A 21,313-nucleotide genomic window follows, 5' to 3' on the forward strand; every position below is an offset into this window, starting at 1 on the left:
GACACAGTTGTGTTTGATACAAGAGCACCCTGGCTCCAAAATTAATTAAAAATCGACTAACATCGTATATTTGACATTATTATGCATCATCTACTAATTGGCAAAATGATGTTGCATTCAGATGGTAACTGCGACCTTGCTGATTTAGTGCCTAATTATACAGTTGTGCTGTAAACGAGTTACTTAGGCAGTCAATTATTTTTCAATAAATAAACTAAAATAATTGTTCTTTTTGTTAGCCATCAGGATATTTTAACATTTAAAAATGAATCCTTAAAGATACATAAATTTTGAAAATTCTTGTTTTATAACTCTTTGTTTGAATCTCAAATCTCTCAGTACAGAGCAGGACTTTTCCTCTAATTTTTCACAATCAAACTAAACTGTTCTCTGATCAAGGATGTGATTGAGAGGATTCCCTGGGTTTAACTCTAGGACCCTAAGGCTCAGTGGTAGAACATTCCAGACACTGATCATTTTTACAAATTAGGAAAAAATATGTCCTTCAACTATACCCTTGTGAGGACTAGTGTAATGAAACATAAATAGTTCAAGGCAAATTGTAAAATCGATGCCAATTGTGAGCATGAGTAGAGTATCATAGTATATAAACAGAATGAAACTTTATACATGTTGAAGTGTTAAAAAGTATTCTTTTCCCTGCAATAATAGCAAAAGTATGCTAAATCTATGATAATGGGTAAATCTGCAGGGTATACTTTATATATAGATAAAATTATCTATATCGATCATTTTTGAATTAAAATATGTAATGTTTAATTACTCATTCCAAGATTTTCTCCCACCATTTATACCATTCAGATAAATCTAGACTACTTGTTTTATTTATTCCCATTTCATACATATTTAACTCTATAAATGATACAGTGATATAATAATCTCATTGTTCTTTTAAGTAATAACACCAGACGTTATCTACTCTCATATTCAGATTGACCCTAACTTTGTCTGCTTTGATCTTCATAATTTATTTAAAAGATTGCCTTGAACATATACCCTGTCTTCTAAGCCTTCCAATGCCTTTGGCCAAAAGCAGCATGAATTGGAATAGCTTCTACAGTTGCAGGGTTTCTAGTACTCGACAGCTTACAGTAACATATTTCAGGACAATTGAATAGTTTAGATACATAAAGAAATTATTTTAAATTATACTTTAACTCTTTGCAAAAGTTTCCAATATTCTGGGTAATAAAGGTCCCTCTTTTCTTCAGTTTTAAAATGAGCCATACGCATCCTAAAGCCATATTGAGAAGAACTGTCTTTGATGATAGCAGCAAACAAACAAACAAACAAAACCTCACAACCTCTCACTTCAGTATGATTTGGAGCCTCAGGGAAATCATTATGAATACCAAGTCTCATTATGCTACTGAAATGAGAGCGTCCATGGTTAACAGAAGGTGACATAAAAACTTTACTGTAAAAACTTTAGAATTAACATCAACCCTGCCCAAAACTATCATAATATAAATCAGCTGTAAACAAACAATCTGAAATTGAAGCTAATATCCAGAGTCATGGACCACGCTTCTAGATTCTTATCCAGTTGGTCTGTGGTAGGGCCTGGGAATTTCTATATTTAGACATTTCCTTATATCAGTCTTTATCTCATTTAGGTTAAGGCCCACTGTTATGGTGAATGCTGGTGCCTAAGTCTGGATGTCTGGATTCAAATCCTGACTTTGTCCAAAACAATCAGCTAACATCCTGGTCTTCCTTTTCTTCCTCTTATCAAAGTGAGGACCCTCCTCTCAGCTCTAAACTTTTAGAATGATTTAAGATATCACTACCAAATATGCTGTTTTCCAGCCATAATCCTATAATAAAATGATTAGCATTACCTTTAGTTTAAAAAAAATGATTTATTGACATCTGACAGTTGCACACACCGTTGAAATAGTTCTTGTTAAACTAAGCCAGCAGCATCAGTGATCCTCCATAGGTGACTGGATAAGAATGTGAACTTTGTTGGCTACATGCATTGCGCAGATCAAATGTCACCTTGGATGTGAAAGTTTAAGAGTGGAACAAAGGATCCATTGAAAAGAGCTTAAGGTGGTGTGATTTCTGAGACAGGTTCCACTTGAATTCTGCTGTTCAGTGAACCAGTTGATGCTCAATTAGCACTTCTGTTAAATGAGTTTAAAATTTACCTCATTTGCCTGTGGAAAAATTTATACTATCGCTCAATGAAGCTGCAGCTAGGTCAGAGTTGAGAAATAGATGGAAATGTGTGGCTGGCAGCACCATCAGAGTCTCAGTTAATTCTTGGCTACAACATTTAATGAAACAAGCAGTAACTCATTTGCATTTACAAATCTACAGATTCTTGAATGGATTTTGGCTAGAAAATAGATGAGATGAGAGGACAGCTTTTGAAAAATTCTAATTTTTGACATGCCTGCTTAACTATAATCATCTATTTTTGAATTCACTTTTTGGGAGAAAATACACCTTGCTCTGTGCACATACAAATGGAAAATAAGAGCCACCGATTTACTGCCTCTGATTTTGGACCAAAAATACTACCCTCCTCACTTATTTTCTTGAGGAACTATACTTTAAAAGGTCTTCCACATCTTTAGAAGACATTGATTTCTTACCTGATGCTTTGGTTCTTAACACTTCTGATGGTTTACTTGGTTCTCCAATCCCAATGCTATTCCCGGCAACAACACGAAACTCATATTCCACCCAAGGACTCAAACCAACCACTGTTGCATTGTATGTCTTACCATTGAGAATTTCTGGAACTGAAAAGAAGGGGATGCTTCAGGCCCCTAAATTGGCACTAGTTAAAAACAATCAGTTATTCAATTAAACAAACACACCATCTGTTTTAGAAAATTATTCAAAACTACTTGTGTCACTTACCTGTAGAAACAGCCTGCCAACCCACAGAAAATGGTGTCCGAGCCTGAATACTAAATATTTGAATGGGACTGTTATTATCTGAGCCTGGTCTCCAGCTTAGTTGAGAAGTAGTACTGGAAATGTGTTCCACTCTTACATCTTCTGGGGGACCTGGGGGACCTTGAAAAATATGTTTTATGATAAATATATTGGAACTTATTAAATTCATGGATTTGGGACAGAGATAGTCTAATCTGTTATGCTTAGAAAATAAAATATTGAACATAATGTATTTTAGCACATTATTTGAGATAAATCCCTATTAATTCAACTTACACGGTGAGAGATTAATTTAGAAATGCTTCCCTTGAAGATTAGAAAATGCCAGTCATGGGATGGTTGAATATCATCCGATAGGGAATTAACCTCAAAAATTGAGAACCGTTCTTGTCCATTCTCTCTTGAAAGCTAACTCAAATAAATGCATCTGATATGGAGACCTTCAGGAACATGTGACTTTGACCCTGCTCTGACAAGAATGGTTTATTATGAATAGAAAGCATGTCTATAGGGACCGACACTGCTTGCTAAGTCTGACCATTCCTTATAAAGAGACAAAACCCACTCATTTCAATATCCATATTTATACCCGTACCCTGGAGTCTTAGAGTTTAAAAAATAAAAAAATCTGTACTATTTATCTCACTTTTTTATCATAATGTGGTTACTCAAAGATCTACCATGTATCAATACATATTAACATTTTTGATTGTGAATAAACTGTGTGCTCATTCATTTTCACCATTTATGCTTACCCCTCACAATTATATCAGCTTCGGCAGATAAACTTTCGAGAGTTGTTTTTACTGTGCACAGATATTTTCCTGAATGATTTAACTGAATATTCCTTATCATCAAATCCCCAACAGATTCCTGCAGATAGATAGGGAAAAAAGTATAAAAACATAATCATACCCAGCAGGTCCCTTTTTTTTTTTTTTTTTTTTTTTTTACAGCTGAATAAATACTAAATGTAAGGCAGCTCTGAAATTAGGAGATATACTAGTATCATTATAGTTTCTCATATTTGATCCTTTTTATTATCCACTTTATTCTAATTGCATCCAGAACACAAGCATTTCTATGAAAGACATAAAACAAAACAAAACAAAAACAGATGCAACTTCATAAACAGACAGTGACTATCCATGCAAATCAATATGGGGAGAATAATTATGAAAGATATTGATTCATGTAAAAGACTTGATTCATTTTATTAAACACTTAAAAATTTCAGCAACTTACTCCTCCAATCCTCTCAAAATGAGCCACTCCTTTTTTTAAGTCTATGACATCTCCATTGAAAGACCATAGAAATACAACTTCAATGGAGGGGTCATGGGACACCTGGCAGGGTAGGACTATACTCTCGCCAACTGTAACATCCATTTTGGAAGGTGGCACGGTAATAACAGTCCTCTCTGTTGAGAAAAAATATTATTATTATAAAAGCTTATCAAATGCTAGCATATGGCTATAAAATATATATTTTGAATGGTTTTGCCATTGTTTGAAATTATATAAATAAAACATGAAGCTCTACAATATGAAAAATTATATTCCCACTTTTCAAATATTTCTGCATTAATCAACATAGCCTATTACTTGTAAGAAAATTCAAGACATACTTTCATTTATACTTAATATAAAAATAAGTAGCTCATAGAAAACTGTGGACCTCAAAAGACAGCAGTCCCTACGTAGAGAATGCACCACACCATTTTTATTATTATTTTATTCTGAAATTCCAGCCACAATATTACAATCCACACAATGGTTACAGCTCTAAATATTCTATGTTAATTTCATATACTATGAGACAAATTGCATCCCTAAGATCATAACTACATTAGTTTATATTATATCGAGATTTATAATCATAAGCTTATATTTGAAAATGTGAATACAACATATTTATTCTATTTCTGACATAGCAGTGATAAAAACTTTCTATTTTAGATAAAGGTGCAGCACGAATAGGAAAGAGGTAACTTTTTTCATCGAGATTTTACAATTTTAGAATTACACATCTATCATAAAAAAATTTCTATCTAGAAATAGGAGTCACAATATCAGCCCTTGCTCTACAAGTCATATCATGTCATTGACCCATTTCAAAGGATAATTCCAAACAGTGTTCCAGCTGGACTTGTGAATCCTATATTTCTGTGGTTAAAAGAGACTCATAGTGATATCATTTTTGACTACATTTTTATAAAAAAATACATAGTTTTGATTTTAGAGGACTAAGAATTGACTAAGATGGCAACTCAGTAAGCACACACACAAAAAAAACCCTGGACATACATTTGGATTTACATATGTACTATCTTACCAAAATAAAGTATGTTTTAAGGGATTTACATTTAAGAATTAGGGATTTTGGCAAATTATAGTGAAAGCAAGTATCATACATAAAGAAGTTTCAAAACAAAATGAAATGAGGACCCTCGAAAATCTCTTTCTCTAAAGATCACTCATAAGGTAAAGTTTTACCCTCTAGGACATAGGCTAAAAGCTTTACTTTCCTTCTGGCTTCTTTGTGCTGCTCAAGAAATCAAAGTAGCATTGAGGTTGAATTTATATGTTCATATGGATGAGTGTGCCACTGTATTTTATCAATAGAATGTTTAAGTATTATTCCAACATTTTAAAATTTGTGATTGTTTCCTTAATAAACAAAAAGTAGGAAGTAATCATCTTGGGCTTTAAGGTACATATTGATAAAAGAGTCATGGAAAAAAGCACATATTTTATTTCTGAATATAATGAAGAAAATCTAAATCTACATCAGATTGTATCTGTGTCTTCATATTTTCATATTTTCAAGATACTCTTTACCTTATTATATTAGACACGTGTACTTTTTATTCTAATTATTTCTGGGGAAAAGTTTAAAGAATGATTTTGTGGACTAAGTCCATTCTTCATTCCAAGCCGCCTTCAGACGTCTCCCACAAAGAAAGAATAAATACTAACCAGGGTTTCAGTAACACATTTTAAGACTAGAGAATATTTTCCTTCTTGTAGTATCCTTGAAAAAAATATATCGCTAATATCTTATTTACACTTATGGGAGGATGAGTTGGCTAACTGGTTGTGCTGGTAGAGCAAAATTGCTGTGATTTAAAGTTTTGGATCATGCGGTTAAAATAATTTTCAAATATTAAAAATGAAAGCCCCTCCTTCCATTTATGGTACCACAAAGTGGCAAAATTAGACAAATCATTCCCTATATACATAGTTTGTCAGTAGTATAGTAATAATGACTAAAACTTCATGAATAAGAAGCATTTATAATTCATTATAATGTTTACATGTTCTCACTAGTTCATTCATTCATTAACTAATATTTATTGAGCAACTACCAAATTCCAGCTGTCTGCTAAGTATCGGAAATACAATGGAAGGAGAAGAAAAAAAAAAAGCACCAAATAAAAATGATGTGGTGCTTGCCTTCACAGAGATTTAAGAATAAAATGAGAGGCTGGCGTTAATCAAATCATACTCAGAAATACATAGTTACAAATGTGATAAGTGCCATGTATTAGAAGTAAATGATTCTATTAAAATAGTGAATCCTGAGGGATCAGTTTATTGGGAAAAGGTTGCTTTAGCTGACAGTAAAAGGCAAATAGGAGTTAGCTAAGTAAACATAACAGGCAGGGAGAAGTAACTTTATTCACTATGCAGGCAAGAGCATTTACAAACAATCTGTGCAAAGAAGAATGGTTTGTTGAGGCAAGGCAGCCATTTTGCTGGAAAGAAGTGTTGGAGAGTAAAACAGGAGTGGAACGTGGAGAATATGAAGCTTGGTGATGGTGGTAGTCAGAATGTAAGCTTTAGATGTTTTTAGGGCCAACTACATAGTTTTTGGGTCACAGTATGAAATAAAAATGCGGGGTGTTTTTCTTTGAAATTACTTTGCTTTAAAAATAATATATTACCGGGGCTTCCCTGGTGGCACAGTGGTTGAGAGTCTGTCTGCCGATGCAGGGGACAAAAATAAATAAATAAATAAATAAATAAATAAATAAATAAATAAATAAATAAATAAAAATAATAATATATTACCTACAAAATGTAACAGGGTAATAATGATACATGAGTAACAACATAAACATACAAATTACAAAAATATATTTTTGATTCAATTTTATATATACATTAAATAATACTTTATTAAAGTTATATCTTGATTGATCATAAGATTTTTCTCACTGTTCTATAAATTTATTAGGTCATCAGAATTTATGTTTTAGCAATTTTATTTTTAAGTGATTGACATCGGTTGCACGTGGCAAATGTAAAATCGCAGATGCTTTTTGATTTTTTTTATTTTTGCAAAGATCTTTCTGTTGATGCAATTGTTATGGAACCATTGAGAGTATTTTATAGGCTGTGACAACATTGGAATAAATTTCTGATAAATTATTTTGAAATGTGAATCTTAGATCATCTAGAGCTGATGATTCTCAAGGAACAGTCTTTTCTAGAAAGATTTATCTCTTCATACAAATCCATTCTGTTTAAGTCTGAATTGAGATGTAAATTTAAACAATGGAACTGTTAGATTCTTCGGACATATCCTGTAACTTGTGGAGGTTTCACGAGAAACTGAAAGTGGCTTAATGGTTTGTGTATAATCCAAAACGCCTGTTTATGCATTCTACTGCTGTATCTTTTTTTTTTTTTTTTTTTTTTTTTTTTTTTTGCTGTACGCTGGCCTCTCCCTGTTGTGGCCTCTCCCGTTGCGGAGCACAGGCTCCAGTCGTGCAGGCTCAGCGGCCATGGCTCACAGGCCCAGCCGCTCCGCGGCATGTGGGATCTTCCCTGACCGGGGCACGAACCCGTGTCCCCTGAATCGGCAGGCGGACTCTCAACCACTGCGCCACCAGGGAAGCCCCTGTTAATTTTTTTAAGATAGGAAAACTGGTTTATTGTTATGTTGAAAAGATCCCCTTGTCATTTAAAAATACATTCTGAAAGATTTATAGAAGAAATTATGATGTTTATGATTTGCCTCTAGATATTTGAGGTGGATGTTGGAGAAGTAGGTGAGGGTATAGGTGAAACAAAGTTGGATATGAGTTGATGATTATCAACCCTGATTGACGAGTACATAGGTGTTCCTGGTACTGTTTTCTCTACTTTTCTGTGTGTTTCTAATTTTCAATAATAATAAAAGAAAGACATAAAGGAAATGATGGGGGTAGTGAATATTTATATACAGAATAGGGAGACATCTTTTCCATTCAGCTTCTAGTGTGAAGAGGACCGACCACTTTTTGAAGGTTATTCTAAGTTTGAATGACATGCGTTAATGGAGAGTTCATAAAATTACAGCATTTTAATATATACTCTTTTCAGTCTGTTTCAGTGAGATTCAGATCATACGAAAACAGCTTGATCTAACAATCCTATCTTTAAGAAGTACAAGGAAAGGCTTAATAAAATATATAATGCTTTTGATGAATAGCCTTACTCAAATTCACCTTGTCAAGATAGACAATATTTCCAGAACCCATCTTTAGTTAAGAGCACCTCAGGAGACATGAAAACTAGTAACAAAGTTTCTCTCAGAACTGTTAAGCATGACTTCTTTAAACATAAGTGTGGCTTATTCCCTGTATCAATGGCCAAACACTATTACATATCATGATCCCCAGCTACATTTTTACAAGCCAGGGATGGCAGTCCATCATGTAATTAGTCTTTCCTGAGCATCCAGAAAATATTACTTTTGGTCACTTTTTGTTTGTTTCTTTTGTACTTTTAACTCAGTTGAAATCTCCATCTGTGAGTGATACTCTTTCACAGTCATTGTTCAGAATAATAACTGCTCAGGTGGTTCTGAATTATCAACTCCTCTCAAAAGATTGACGAATGTTAAGAAAAATCATCAAATCTTTCTCCCTCTGTACAACATGTGATTCTGCCTTCATTTGTCTATGACATTATTGGAAATGTTATTAAGATACTGATATAAAGGAAACTAGTGTATAAATAGCACTTAAAACAGGTGATGGAAGTCTCTGATATTTTCTCTCATTAGTTAACTTGTGAAGACTAGAAATAAAAACTTCTAAAATTTGGTCCTCTTCCTAATTCCTCAGAATCTCAAATTAGCCTCGTATCAACATATTAACTCTTCCCATTGCTTTTAATTTCTTCTTCAATCTGTGACCACATTCCTTCTGTTTATAGGAGTTTCATTAGTATTTCTTTTAGTGCTGATTTGAGTGATAAGTTCTCCGAGGTTTTGTTTGGTGAAAGCATCTCTGTTTTGTCCTCATTTGAGAGGATATTTTGCTGGGAATAGAATTTTATTGGTATTGTCTTTCAGACCATTAAAAATGTCATTCCACTGTCTTCTTGATTCCCTTAATTCTGTTGTTATGTCAGCTGTCATTGTCATTGTTATTCTTTTGAAGATAATGTGTTTTTTTTTAATTGCGATGATTTTTCTTTCCTTTGTTTTCGCTACTATGTGCTTATTTAAACTTTCCTTTGTGTTTATCCTAATTAAGGCTCATATGATTTCCTGAATAGATGACTGATGTCATTTTCAGTTTTTCTGAGCTCTCTGGAAAATCTTTCTTCAAACTGGTCATCCCACATCCCTTCTCTGCCCCTTTGGGAACCACAATTTCATGTATGTTAGACCTATTCACCATCGACAATATATTCTTTGTGTTCTTTTTTGTCTTTCCTATTGCATTTCCTCTCCATATTGGATATCTTGTATTCACATATCTTTCTCTTTACTAATCTTCTTCTCTACCATATCTAATCTGCTGTTAAGTCAGTCTGTTTTGTTCTTAATTTTAGCCTTTGTATTTTTCACTTCTAGAACTTCCAACTGATGTTTAATACATGCCATTTCTCTTCTGAAATTCTCCATCTTGTCATCTTTTAAAAAAACATACTAATCACAATTATTTTAAAACCCTTGTGTGATAGCTTCTATATTTCAATCAGCCGTGACTTGTTGCTGTTATCTGATATTTCCCTGGGTTTTGGTCATTTGGTCCTGGCTCCAGCTATTGGTAACATTTTATGAAATGTCAGGCACTGTGGCTCAAAATGTAAATATTTTCATTTTGTTGTATTTTTCCCAAGAAGACTTAGTTTTTAAGCAGGCAATTGAAAAAGAGCAGAATCTAGTCAGGAATTGATACAAATTGAGTCATTGATTTTAAGTCCTGGTCAATTTTGCTCTGCTTTTATTACTAAGGGCATAATCCCTGAGGTGTCTTGATTCCAGATTGAATTGTTTAGCTGGCCTCATTCTATTTGGTTGATTATGAGCCCCACTTTTTTTCTTTCTGGCACTGTGAGAACACCAAAATTTCTGCTTGAGATTTTTATTTTTAAAATATTTTTACATTATTTGTGATTGATATTGGTATGATGTTTGTGTGATAAATCTACTTCAACTACTCAGGACAGAAGTTTCACCAATATTATTAACTTTTTTAATAGATTATGTGTAGGGTTGGAAATATTTCGGCCATTTATCAGTAGCTTTTTAGATAATAGCTTCAACAGTATGATACTTAATGTCATTTGGAAAAAGAAGTGAGCACTACTTTGGACAGATGTAGAAACCCTTAACATAAAAATATACTAATTGTTTATTCAGTATTTTATTCAAAACCATTTAATTAGTATTGAACCCTTACTTTCTTCCAGGTGTACATCAGTGTGAATACTGAGCAAATAAAACAACACCAAACTGAGGAGCCTTTAGAGGATTTGCATAACAGAGGCAAAAAACTCATCTACAATTTAAGAGGAACACTCAAGCTTCTAGAAGGGAGACAAAGATGGAATTGAGGCCCATACTTTTGAGGCTGTGGGTGAGTCTCTTAATTTCAATATTGTTATCATTTTGGGCCAGATTATATTTTGTCGCATGTATGTGTAAGTGGATTCAGAGTGAGGTGGGGAGGCTGTTCTGTGCATTATAGGATATTTAGCAGCATCTTTGGCCTCTACCTACTAGATGTTAGTAGATCCTTCAGTTGTGACAGCGAGAAATATCCCTACACATTGCCCTATGTCCCCTAGGAGGCAAAATAAACTTAGTTGGGTATCTCTGTGCTAGAGACACACTTTGGGAAAGTGACAGTAATTGTTTAAACTAATGTTTGGTCATTGAAGTTATGGGACCTGGTTAGATTCTTTACATATCTTGTTGCTGAGTCCATTTGTTGGACAATGGGATATGGGGTTTGAAAGAAGGAAAAGAGTGAAAATGACTACAAGGACTTGGCTTGAGCAAGTGTCGGTGTAGGCTGTCATTAATTATAGTGGGGATTTACTGTGGCAGGAGCAGTTTCTGGGAGTGAGAGTTAGGAGGTTAGTGTTATGATATAGTAAATTGGTAAGTGAAGATAAATTGGCAGTTGGATTTGGGATTAAGATAGATAATTAAGCTGGGTTATCATTTTGGGAATTAGCTTGTAGATTTTAATTCGAGGACAGTTCCCTGTGATATTCCAAATTTAGGAAACTGGTAAGATTCAGAGGAGCTAGAAAAGGAAATTGAAAAGGAATGACTCAAGATGTTAAAGGAAAACCTGAAAAATACTATGTCCTGGTAGCCAAGTGAGAAATGTGTATCAAGAACTGTGTGATCACTAGTCTGATACTTTAAGTAAGATGACTGAGAACTGACCGCTGGATAAAACAGTGTGGAGGCTACTAGTCACCTTGTTAAGAACAGTATTGATGAAATGGTAGGAAAATAGCCTGGTTGCATGGATTCAAAACAGAATTGACCAGAAAGATTGAAAAAAGAAAGCTCGTACATGTTCAAAAATCCCCACACTAGATCAGAGCTTTCTGTAAGACTTTTAGTGACCCACTCTTAAATATGAGCAGGCAACAGATGCACAAAGTATCTTTGTACACCTCTTAATAAAGGATAGGGATTAAAACAAAGAAAGAGTAGAAAATAGTTTGGGACAACAGAGACCATGCATAAAAAATAAACTAGAAAATAGAAAAACTACAAGCAATATTTTCAGAGGAAGGGGGAGAAAAAGAGCAAGGCCAGAAAATAAAAGGACACTTAGAAATTCTTTCAAAATAGCAAAAACAAAAATATAATAGAAAGTCTGGAAGATAAAGTTGAGAAAATCTCCTAGAAGATAGAGCAACAAAGCTATAAAATGGTTATGAGGAGAGAGAAACAAACAAAAGTGTGTATATATATATATGTGTGTGTATATATATATATAAAAATCATGAGCATGTATATAAATTATATATATCTAAATATATATATAATTATATAAAATACAATATTATATACATAGATAGGTAAATAGTTACATACATACATACATACACACACGCATAAACTCGAATACCAGTTTGGGAAATCTATTAAATAATAGGGATTTCAGAAAAAGAAATGGAGTAAATTATTAAATTATTTGGGAAGATATTCCAGGACCAAGAACTACGAGTTTCCAGGATGACAAAGTACACCAAATGCCCTGTAAAAAGGTTGAAAATAAATTTACACCATGGCACATCATCATGTAATTGTGGGACACTGGGAAAAACAGACTTCTAGAGAGAGAGAGAGAGAAAAGATGTCACAAACAACAGGTCAGAAATCAAAATGGCTTCAGCTTTTAGAGCAGAGTAACATCTCCAGATTTATGAAGAATCCTGATTTCCAGTCCAGAATTCTGTTTCCAACTAAACCATCAATCAAATGTAATCATAGTGTAAAGACATTTTCAAACAAGAAAGATCTCAAAAACATTGCATTTTTCTTAAATTGGTCCTCAGAAATCCATAGGAAGATACAGTTTACCCAAATGAGGAAGTATGTCAAGAGAAAGGTATGGTGCTTAGGAAACCAGGCTTCCCGACACAAAGGTAGATTGATATTAAAGGAAGAAAGTTGAGATAGAGCTGAGGGATGAATTGTTGCCAAGTCCGTAGAAAACTAAGCAAACAAACAAGAAAATTACTGACTCTAGGAAAAGTAAGCACGGGAAAATCAAAGCTAGTACTCTGAAATAAACCCTGTAGAGAAAACAAACAAACAAGGAAATCAGTGTGATAGAGTCTTTAATTCCCCACCTCTGGCAAGCAAGAAATGGAGGAGTTTTTAATCTTTATTAATACATTTTTCCTCTTTGTACATACACTTGCAGTAGGCTAGGTTGTTTTATATCCACTAAAATCTACATGCAGTACTTGGTATTTATATTATATTCCACCATAGGCAGAGCATGATTTAATTCCAATTTACAAAGTAACCATGGTCAGTATATTACAGTTTCTCTGCAGTTACCATAACTCATTTATCTTCCACTTCAATATTTAAATGATTTAGAACAAATATTAAAAGACTACCCTGAGCCCCAGAGTAAAAGAAACAAATGAAGAATTGTCTAGAGAAAGTAATTGTCTAAAATTTGAGTTGTCTAAATGAGAAAACAAGTCTAAGTATCAGGCAAGGTAACACTGAAAAATTCCCTAGCAAGTAATAATGTAAAATGTAAACACAGATCTTCTATATTAACAAGTAATCAAAACAGAGCCTGACATCTATTTAAAAAGAGCATGCACTGTAGATTCTGCTTAATGAATTAAATATGCCAACTACTCACTTTCAAAGCAGTAATACATAATAGGCAATGACTATTTATGGGATCATATTTATATTTCCTATAAATAGATAGCATTCGCTCAGTCCTCCAACTGTAACTTTATGCTGGGTTGTAGTAAAACATCAGGTTGAAGTGTTCTGTAGTTTTAAAAGGGATGGAATGAGGAAATTTTACTTTGCTTGCCTACAGGACCTAATAGAAAATGTTTTCTTCTGAACATTTATGTTGGGATAAGGGTAGATGAAATGAGAGAATCAAATCCAGAAGAGGAGAATCAGAGTCAATCAGTTCATTTGATTATTTTTCCCCTCTACACCCCCTTGGCCCGCTCCTACCCCATTCCTTTTTTTGGCTTGAAAGAATTTGCTAGTAACTGTTTCCTTGAGTGTTCAGGATCCACAGACCTAAAACAGACCTTGCATCTGAGGGTTTTTTCCTTAATGTTGTAATGACACACATTTTTCCTAAAAAAATGTCACTAGAGCTTGAGTGACCACTGTGCTGGTTTAGAAATAGAATGCCTAAGTAACAGAGGAGTCTAATCACTTCTTTTAGCTTCAGACTGGAATCAAGAGAAAAATTACAGAACTTCCAATTCCTAACCCAATACTCAGGGCATAAGTGTGTACAAGTTTGGGAAGGAAACTGGAGACAAAGATATTTATAATTCAAGATTTTTTTTTTAACTACACAGATTAAACCTACTGTTGGTCAAATTTTGTTTAGTTTTGTTCATTTTTAATAAAAACAGAAGGTTGACAGCTAGTGATTTAAGCTGAGTGAGAGAAGCCAGATGCCAAAGAGTATATTCTGTATGATTGCATTTGTATGAAATCTACGGCAGAAAAAAATTGTAACAGTCCTTGCTTCTAGGACTGGGGTGGGGGTAGGGATTGATTAAGAAGGGGCATGAGGGAAATTCTATAGGATGATGGTAATGTATCTTGGTAAAGTTAGGGGTTACGCAGGTGTACGCCTTTGCCAAAATTCAGCAAATTTACACTTAAGACATGTATTTCATTATATATGTAAAGTTTATCTCAAATGATAAAGATGTAAACAAATATTGAACTCTATTTAACAAAGGAAAACTGAAGTATTTAGGGGGAAGTACTAATATCTGCAAGTTACTATAGTTTTATTTTCTTTGAACTTTAAACAATGTCATATAAAAGTGTCTCATGTAAGTATTATTACATAAATTTACTAGAAGGGAAAAAAGAGTTCTGCCACTTAATAACAAGGGAACTTGGCAAGTACTTTCAGATGTCTGTGCCTTAATCTCTAATGATCATCTGCTTCAAAGTGTTGTTCGGAGGGTTCAGTGAGATGATGTACATAAAGCAGCTATAACAGTGCCTGGAGCAGAGTATGTATATTTAATAGAGTGTAATTAATGACAATAATAAAGAATACAACATCAAACAGCAAAAACAAAATCTTTAGGATTTCATGCTAGTTAGTAATTGAACTAGTTAATCTAATTTCAAAGTTTCTGCTTTTCATCTCTTTAAGAAGTGGTATGTACTCATCTGTCTGGCCTCTTTATTTGGTATAAAGCACAAGCTATACACCCCCTATTTTTGTTAAGAATAAATAAAACAAAGCAAAATTTTAACCAATAATAGGTTCAGTGATAATTTTCTTGCATAATAAAAAAGTACAGACTTATAGTTCATTAATTATAATTAATATATAACATGCTTTACATTATATATTGTATAATATATATTTAAAAGAAAAAAGACTGCTTATTAACATGCCTGGAAATTTCATCTGAGTGATATGTGCTACATTTTTAAAAGACTATGAATTAAATTGTTATGAAGATAAAATAATATTGATATTATTGTGTTTGCTTACATGAAAGTTTTTTGTTTGTTTTCTCCTTTATACTTGAAGAGATTATGGAATTCAGGTCTCAAGAACTCAGCGTTATTTTCAATACTGGAGGGGGGAAGAAAATTTCATTTCTAGACAGTATAAAAATTCACTATATATTTTTTCACCTTAAGAATACTTCCATTAATAATTTTTAAATCAATGCCTTCTTTCTATTAAATGTTTTAATTCATTCTTGTAGAAAATTGGAATGTAGAATTAAATATTTGGGGAAAGGTATTAGCAGTACTGGGAGGCTTCAACCACTACAAAAAGATGGATGTATTCCATTGTGTCTTGTCATTTCTGTGAAATTGTATTTTTGGTTTACTCAGTGAAGCTGGGCTTCTGGATACAGCTGGGCTCAATACCTCAAATCTTTTAAAGCGCAGTGTAAAGCCACAAAGCCTCCAATTATCTACCTATCTCGATATTTTTCTTAGTAAATGTAGAACCATATTAGTGAACACCCTCATTCTGCTGGAGAAAATGGATAGGCCACTCTCCATGCTGATAAAATAAAGACTTCTATCACAAAGAATAAACAACTAAATGAGCAGCAATAAACTTAATTTGCACATTAGATATGCTTTTCCAAGTTCCGACATTTCAGTTGAAAATAATGCTGAAGCAATGAGGCCTATAATTGGACATCCAAAACTTCTCCAGTGGGGAAATGAAAACAAATGTTGCCTGCAAACAAGATCATTTTTATAGCGTGCTGTTACTCTGCTTTTTAATAATTTTCCAAATGCCAGATCAAATAATTTCCCCTTTTATGTGATTTTCATACACCTCTTAGTGTATGTACACATTGTAATTTTACTAAGTCCCCACAAATGAAAACATTTAAACTCTCTTTCCTTTCCATTCTCTGTCTGTGCCTATGGAACATGTCCTCAAATTACACTGGGCATCTGCTGGGGCTCTGGTAAGACTGGTGCTAATTGCACTCCCTGTGTTGAATAACAAATTGCTTTATCCTGTCGCATGGTGGAACAGAAATTTCCAACATACAGTGCAGATAACTTCAGAATCCTCTTGACACAGATAAGCCATATCAGCTAAAACCTAAGCTGGAAAATATCTTGGTCCTGTAACTATTATCTTTTTACATGTTATCTAACAACAACATTTTTTGCATGACTGAGGCAGATAAGTAAATTCAAAGAAAGATGATTGTTTTATCAGCTTTACTGAAATTTCTCATTTGCTTCTTACCACCCTATTACCAGAAAGGTCACTGTACGATTTTGATTTGAGAAATAAAATTATATTTGACTGTGTAATGACAATCAGATGAACATTATAGACAAGAAAATGCAAACATACACACACACACACAGGTGCACACACACACATACATACATACACAGAGAAGTATTAAATCGTCTTAACAAACAGCCAAATGGCTACACTCTTAATAGTCAAGAAAATATTTGAATCAATGCATAGTATTATGATTCCTTCTCACATTAAAGCTTCAAATTTGTAGGTTGTAAAATAATAATTTTGGCAGTGATATCTTCAACATTCCCACATGAAAGGGAATTAGAGATAGCAGTCTAGTTAAGAAGCTATACTAATGATAGACTTCTCTTAGAACTGTATTTGTGTAAAAATCCCACAGTTTAATAAAGATTATACATTACAGATGAGTAATAAAGCAAAGTTTCTAAAGATGCTTTTATCCATACTGTACACATTTTATGTTTATATAGTTTTTTTAAATGTATGTGTTATTATGTATATGTGTTTATTTATATTGCATATAATGGTTACTGTCAATAGCAAAGAAGCAGAATTCCCCAAATCCCTTTAAAATGGCACATGGATATTTCATGAAGGTTAAAAATAACAAACACAATTTCCTTCCCATTATTAGATATAAATGAGTGAAAATAACTTGATATTCATGCATATTGACATAAGCCCTTTTTGCATATGTAAATCATCCTCTGGTATTATGCTGAAAATACCAGAACAGTGAGTTCTCTGCATGAAGTCTTTCAGATTTTCATGTATTTTCATATTTGTCCCCCCTTTCAGAGTGTGGGGTTCTCTATGTATTAGAATTATGTAACTACAAACCGTAAAATTGGGAAAGTGAAAGCATTTACAAGTTTGTTATTTGCCTTTGATGTTCTTTATTGTGAAGTATTCTAACAAGCGTAAACCCTGAAAAATTGAAAACTTTCAGATTTTAGAGCAAGAAAGTCAGGATGGAAATTATCTCTGAGAACTAAGGGGAATGAGGTGAGATCCTTTCACTCAATCAATAAATATTTATTGAACACATACTGTTCCCAGGACTGTACTAGAATTTGTGATGTCCCTGCCTTCTTTATGCTTCTTTTCTAGAGGAAGGGAAATATAGGGGAAAAAAATACATGTAAATAAGTGAATTATATCCTTTGTAAGGAGACGAAATGTGCCACAGAAGAAGAAAGAGTAGGAAAGATAAAGTTGACCAGGAATGTAGATTGAGATAATTTTGTTTCAATAGCTCCAGCAAAAAAACACTAGAAATAAGCAAAAATATATCAGTATTTTAACTGAGTAATCTTAGTTATTTTCTTACTCATAGACAGAGTGGAGTGCCTGAGGATTATGGTGTGTTTTATGGAATATCCCAAAATACATATCAGCTTAATTCTATCTTAAGAATTAGGGACCTATTTAGTAAGAAACATGGCTGTGTTTCACCTCTACAATATCCAAATTCCATAATTAGAACTAAGTCAGTAGCTGCTCCTGAGTTTCTCACATTTATGTGAGTCTTCTCCTTTTACTTTTCTTCCATTAATTAGTAATTGACATCATTAAGATAGCATTTAGCTAAATGCTAAAGAAACATTTGAGGAAAAGAAACTATCCATTTAGCTCAATCTATTAACTTTTTCTCTTAGTCTCTGGAGTGAAAGCATCCCCATCATTGTATTTTTGCAGGAAAATTATTGGTCCTACTCACCCATCACCAGTATTCTACCAAAACTTCCTTTGAGAAACTACGTTTCCACTACTGATGTCTTCATCCTTAAAATTTCATATCTTAACTCCTCCTGGATTTCTCCATACCTGTAAGAATTAACTGCAATGCCTTTTTATCCTCTACCATATTTTAATATTCTGCTGTAATAAAAATGAGTGCATACCACCTGTAGTTTCTTAATTTGAAATAAGGTAATCTCCTCTGTTTTTCTTCCTTAATGGACATGTTAGTTCTCCAGACATAAAGCATTCACACTCTTCAGTACATGAGTATTGCCAAAACTTTGCTGGAGAAATTCCCTATTATTAAATATAGCTACAGTACATTCCTTGAAACATTAAGTCCATACCTGTCTTAAAAACCTGATGACAATACAATCTTAAAGAAGTGAAGTTTTTCAAATTATGCTACACTGGTTGAATTTTGATACAAGTTCTGTCATTTACATTTCCCCTGAGTGTTTCAGACAATTGTTGGCATAATATAATAGGCTTGAGATAAAGCTGGAAGAAATATCTTCCAGGGATAAAGATGAGTGTTGATTTTCCTTGAGACATTTTAAAGGATAGTTGAAGTATAGCAGCTAACTACTTTTTATTGTATTTATTCATTTTTAATAGAAATGATGATAAAGTATCAATTGCTGAATTTAATCATTTGGGCTTAAGTAGCTGCTCAAACTTGTCTTTCAAGGCAGTCATTTTTGTCGTCCAGGAGGCAATAAAATGATAAAAGTGACCTGGCTCCCCCTAAACAGACTAGTTTTATGAGCTGAGGTTCAATAAAGTAGCAAAGATGGGGAGTAGATGCATCTAATGCTAATTATGTCCCTTGGTGATATATGTAGTTACATTCGGATTGATACTAGTTTAAAAGTCTCAAGACTAGGGTATGCACTTTTACCATCTGAAGTTGTGTGAGCGTATGTGTTTACTGTGATGGGAATCTAATAATAACTCAAATGGACACTAATGTTTTAATTTTTTTTCTTTGCAAAGAACTGCTTATTAAGGTGAATGTAAGAGAGTCTGCATTTCACTAGTTATGTACTTAGAGTTATAGAAAGAAATGAACTGATTATGCACTTGACAGCCTTACATCCAGGTAAAAATTTTACACAAAATGAGTTTCTGAAGGAAACTTCACACAAAAAAATATTACCCACTGACGTCAACAAAATGTCCATGGCTTCCCCACACTGAGGCATCTGTGGAAATCCAAAATTTTTAGTTCAAGTTTTAGTTTTGTCTAATTACCCGCTGGACAGCTTTTCAACTGCCAAGGTATTCACATCTACCATGTTATTCCACTGGCAAAGTGAGCATGCTATTAATGAATATGGGAACACAACTCTTAAATAAAATGTGAAATCAAACATTTCACATATACAATATGATAATACAGGGTTGACACTGTGATAGAGGTCATGATATGCATACATATCTCCAATGTTCATCAAGCACAAATGAAGACAGTAAAATACCTTTTACAGCTAGGCTGCCAGTGTTCTTGGCAAAACCAAACTGATTTGTAGCTATGCAAGTGTATGATCCGGCATCCAACCTGGTAACGTTATGTATCTTGAGGCTGCCATCCTTCAGGATAAACACTCTAAAAAGAAAATGTATAATTAACATAAGTAAGGCTCTTTAAAACTGGTAAGTCTTAACCACCTATTTTCATTTTAAAGCGTTACTGAAACCATGGGTGCATTTGTTAATATGAATGTATTCCTTTCCTATTATCCTGCTTTTAATTGTGAGCAATCTGCGAATCCACATATTAGAATAAATGACATTTGCTTTTATTCTGACACAGTACTGATAATTATTTTGCTGTAACTTGAATTATCATTGCTGATTTCAATGCACATTAAAAATCAAATGAGTGCTTGGTGCTACAATGCCCATTGCTTGATTAATAACAAACACAACTAGTTACTATGCATTTTGAAAAATCAACTCTGGTGAAAACCAAACTTGGCGTTAGAGAAACGCAAGCCAATTTTCACATTGTTTACTCTGCAGCTTTATAGACCAGTTTTTACTCAGGACTTTCAGCTACCAAACAACAGGGTTTTCAACCATGACAATATTTGCTTGTGCTAGTGAGTTGAAGGAACCATCCATGGGGTTCCATAGCCAGAGGGCTCAGGCCATCTTGTTATGTGGCCTATCCCATTAAAAAGAGGAAGAGAGAAGTAAAAAGAATGAAGGCTTCAAGAATCAGACTGAATTTAAGAAGTTCCAATCTTTCAAAAAATGACTCGTATGAAATTTTCTCTTTAACTCAGAAATAGTCAAAAGCAAACATCAGAGCACTGTCGTAATCAAGAGAACCCCTAAGATTGGTTTCTTGACAAAATCATCATCAAATGTTTTAGTAAGAGACAAAAAATGAAAAACAAAGCAAAACAAAACCATGTGCTCGATTTTACGTCTTATAAATTTAATTAACGACCTTTTAAAAACACAGCTCTAAAAACACTAGTGGGTAGTCAGAGTTGCAGAAAAATAAGCAGTAAAAACTCATTTGTAATGACAATGGTTTTAAAGGAATGAAAGGAAAGAGAGTTGGCATGCATGTCACATCCATTAACAATAACAAAACAGTATTTCTTTCATTGCAAACATATCATTGTTTCTAATATGTGTATTACAGGAAATGTAGCTAATATAATTAATTACCCAATTTGAAACACAGAGAACATCAGCCAAGTACAATTTATGTGAAACCAGCTTATGATGTTGGGTTTATTATCAGTGACAAGTTCCATATTCTGTTGTCAAGTGAGTGGAAGGGGCCACATCTGGGTTTAGAATGTTCCATGGCACATAATCAGATTTCTTTTAAGTCATTTTCTTGG

General features: G+C 33.5%; 1 protein-coding gene across 6 annotated transcripts in view; it reads right to left on the minus strand.

The window, feature by feature from the left end:
• Window positions 1-21,313, minus strand: part of CNTN6 (contactin 6) — a 293,620-nt gene that overhangs the window by 22,144 nt on the left and 250,163 nt on the right. For all 6 annotated transcript variants that reach the window (XM_032648985.1, XM_032648982.1, XM_032648981.1 and 3 more), the window contains 5 exons: window positions 19,931-20,058; window positions 4,180-4,355; window positions 3,690-3,807; window positions 2,896-3,054; window positions 2,625-2,774 (listed from right to left, as the gene is read on the minus strand). In XM_032648985.1, coding sequence (XP_032504876.1) covers window positions 2,625-2,774; window positions 2,896-3,054; window positions 3,690-3,807; window positions 4,180-4,355; window positions 19,931-20,058 — 731 coding nt within the window. The remainder of the gene's footprint in view (window positions 1-2,624; window positions 2,775-2,895; window positions 3,055-3,689; window positions 3,808-4,179; window positions 4,356-19,930; window positions 20,059-21,313) is intronic.

Source organism: Phocoena sinus, chromosome 11, assembly GCF_008692025.1.
Source record: "Phocoena sinus isolate mPhoSin1 chromosome 11, mPhoSin1.pri, whole genome shotgun sequence".
Taxonomy (NCBI): Eukaryota; Metazoa; Chordata; class Mammalia; order Artiodactyla; family Phocoenidae; genus Phocoena; species Phocoena sinus.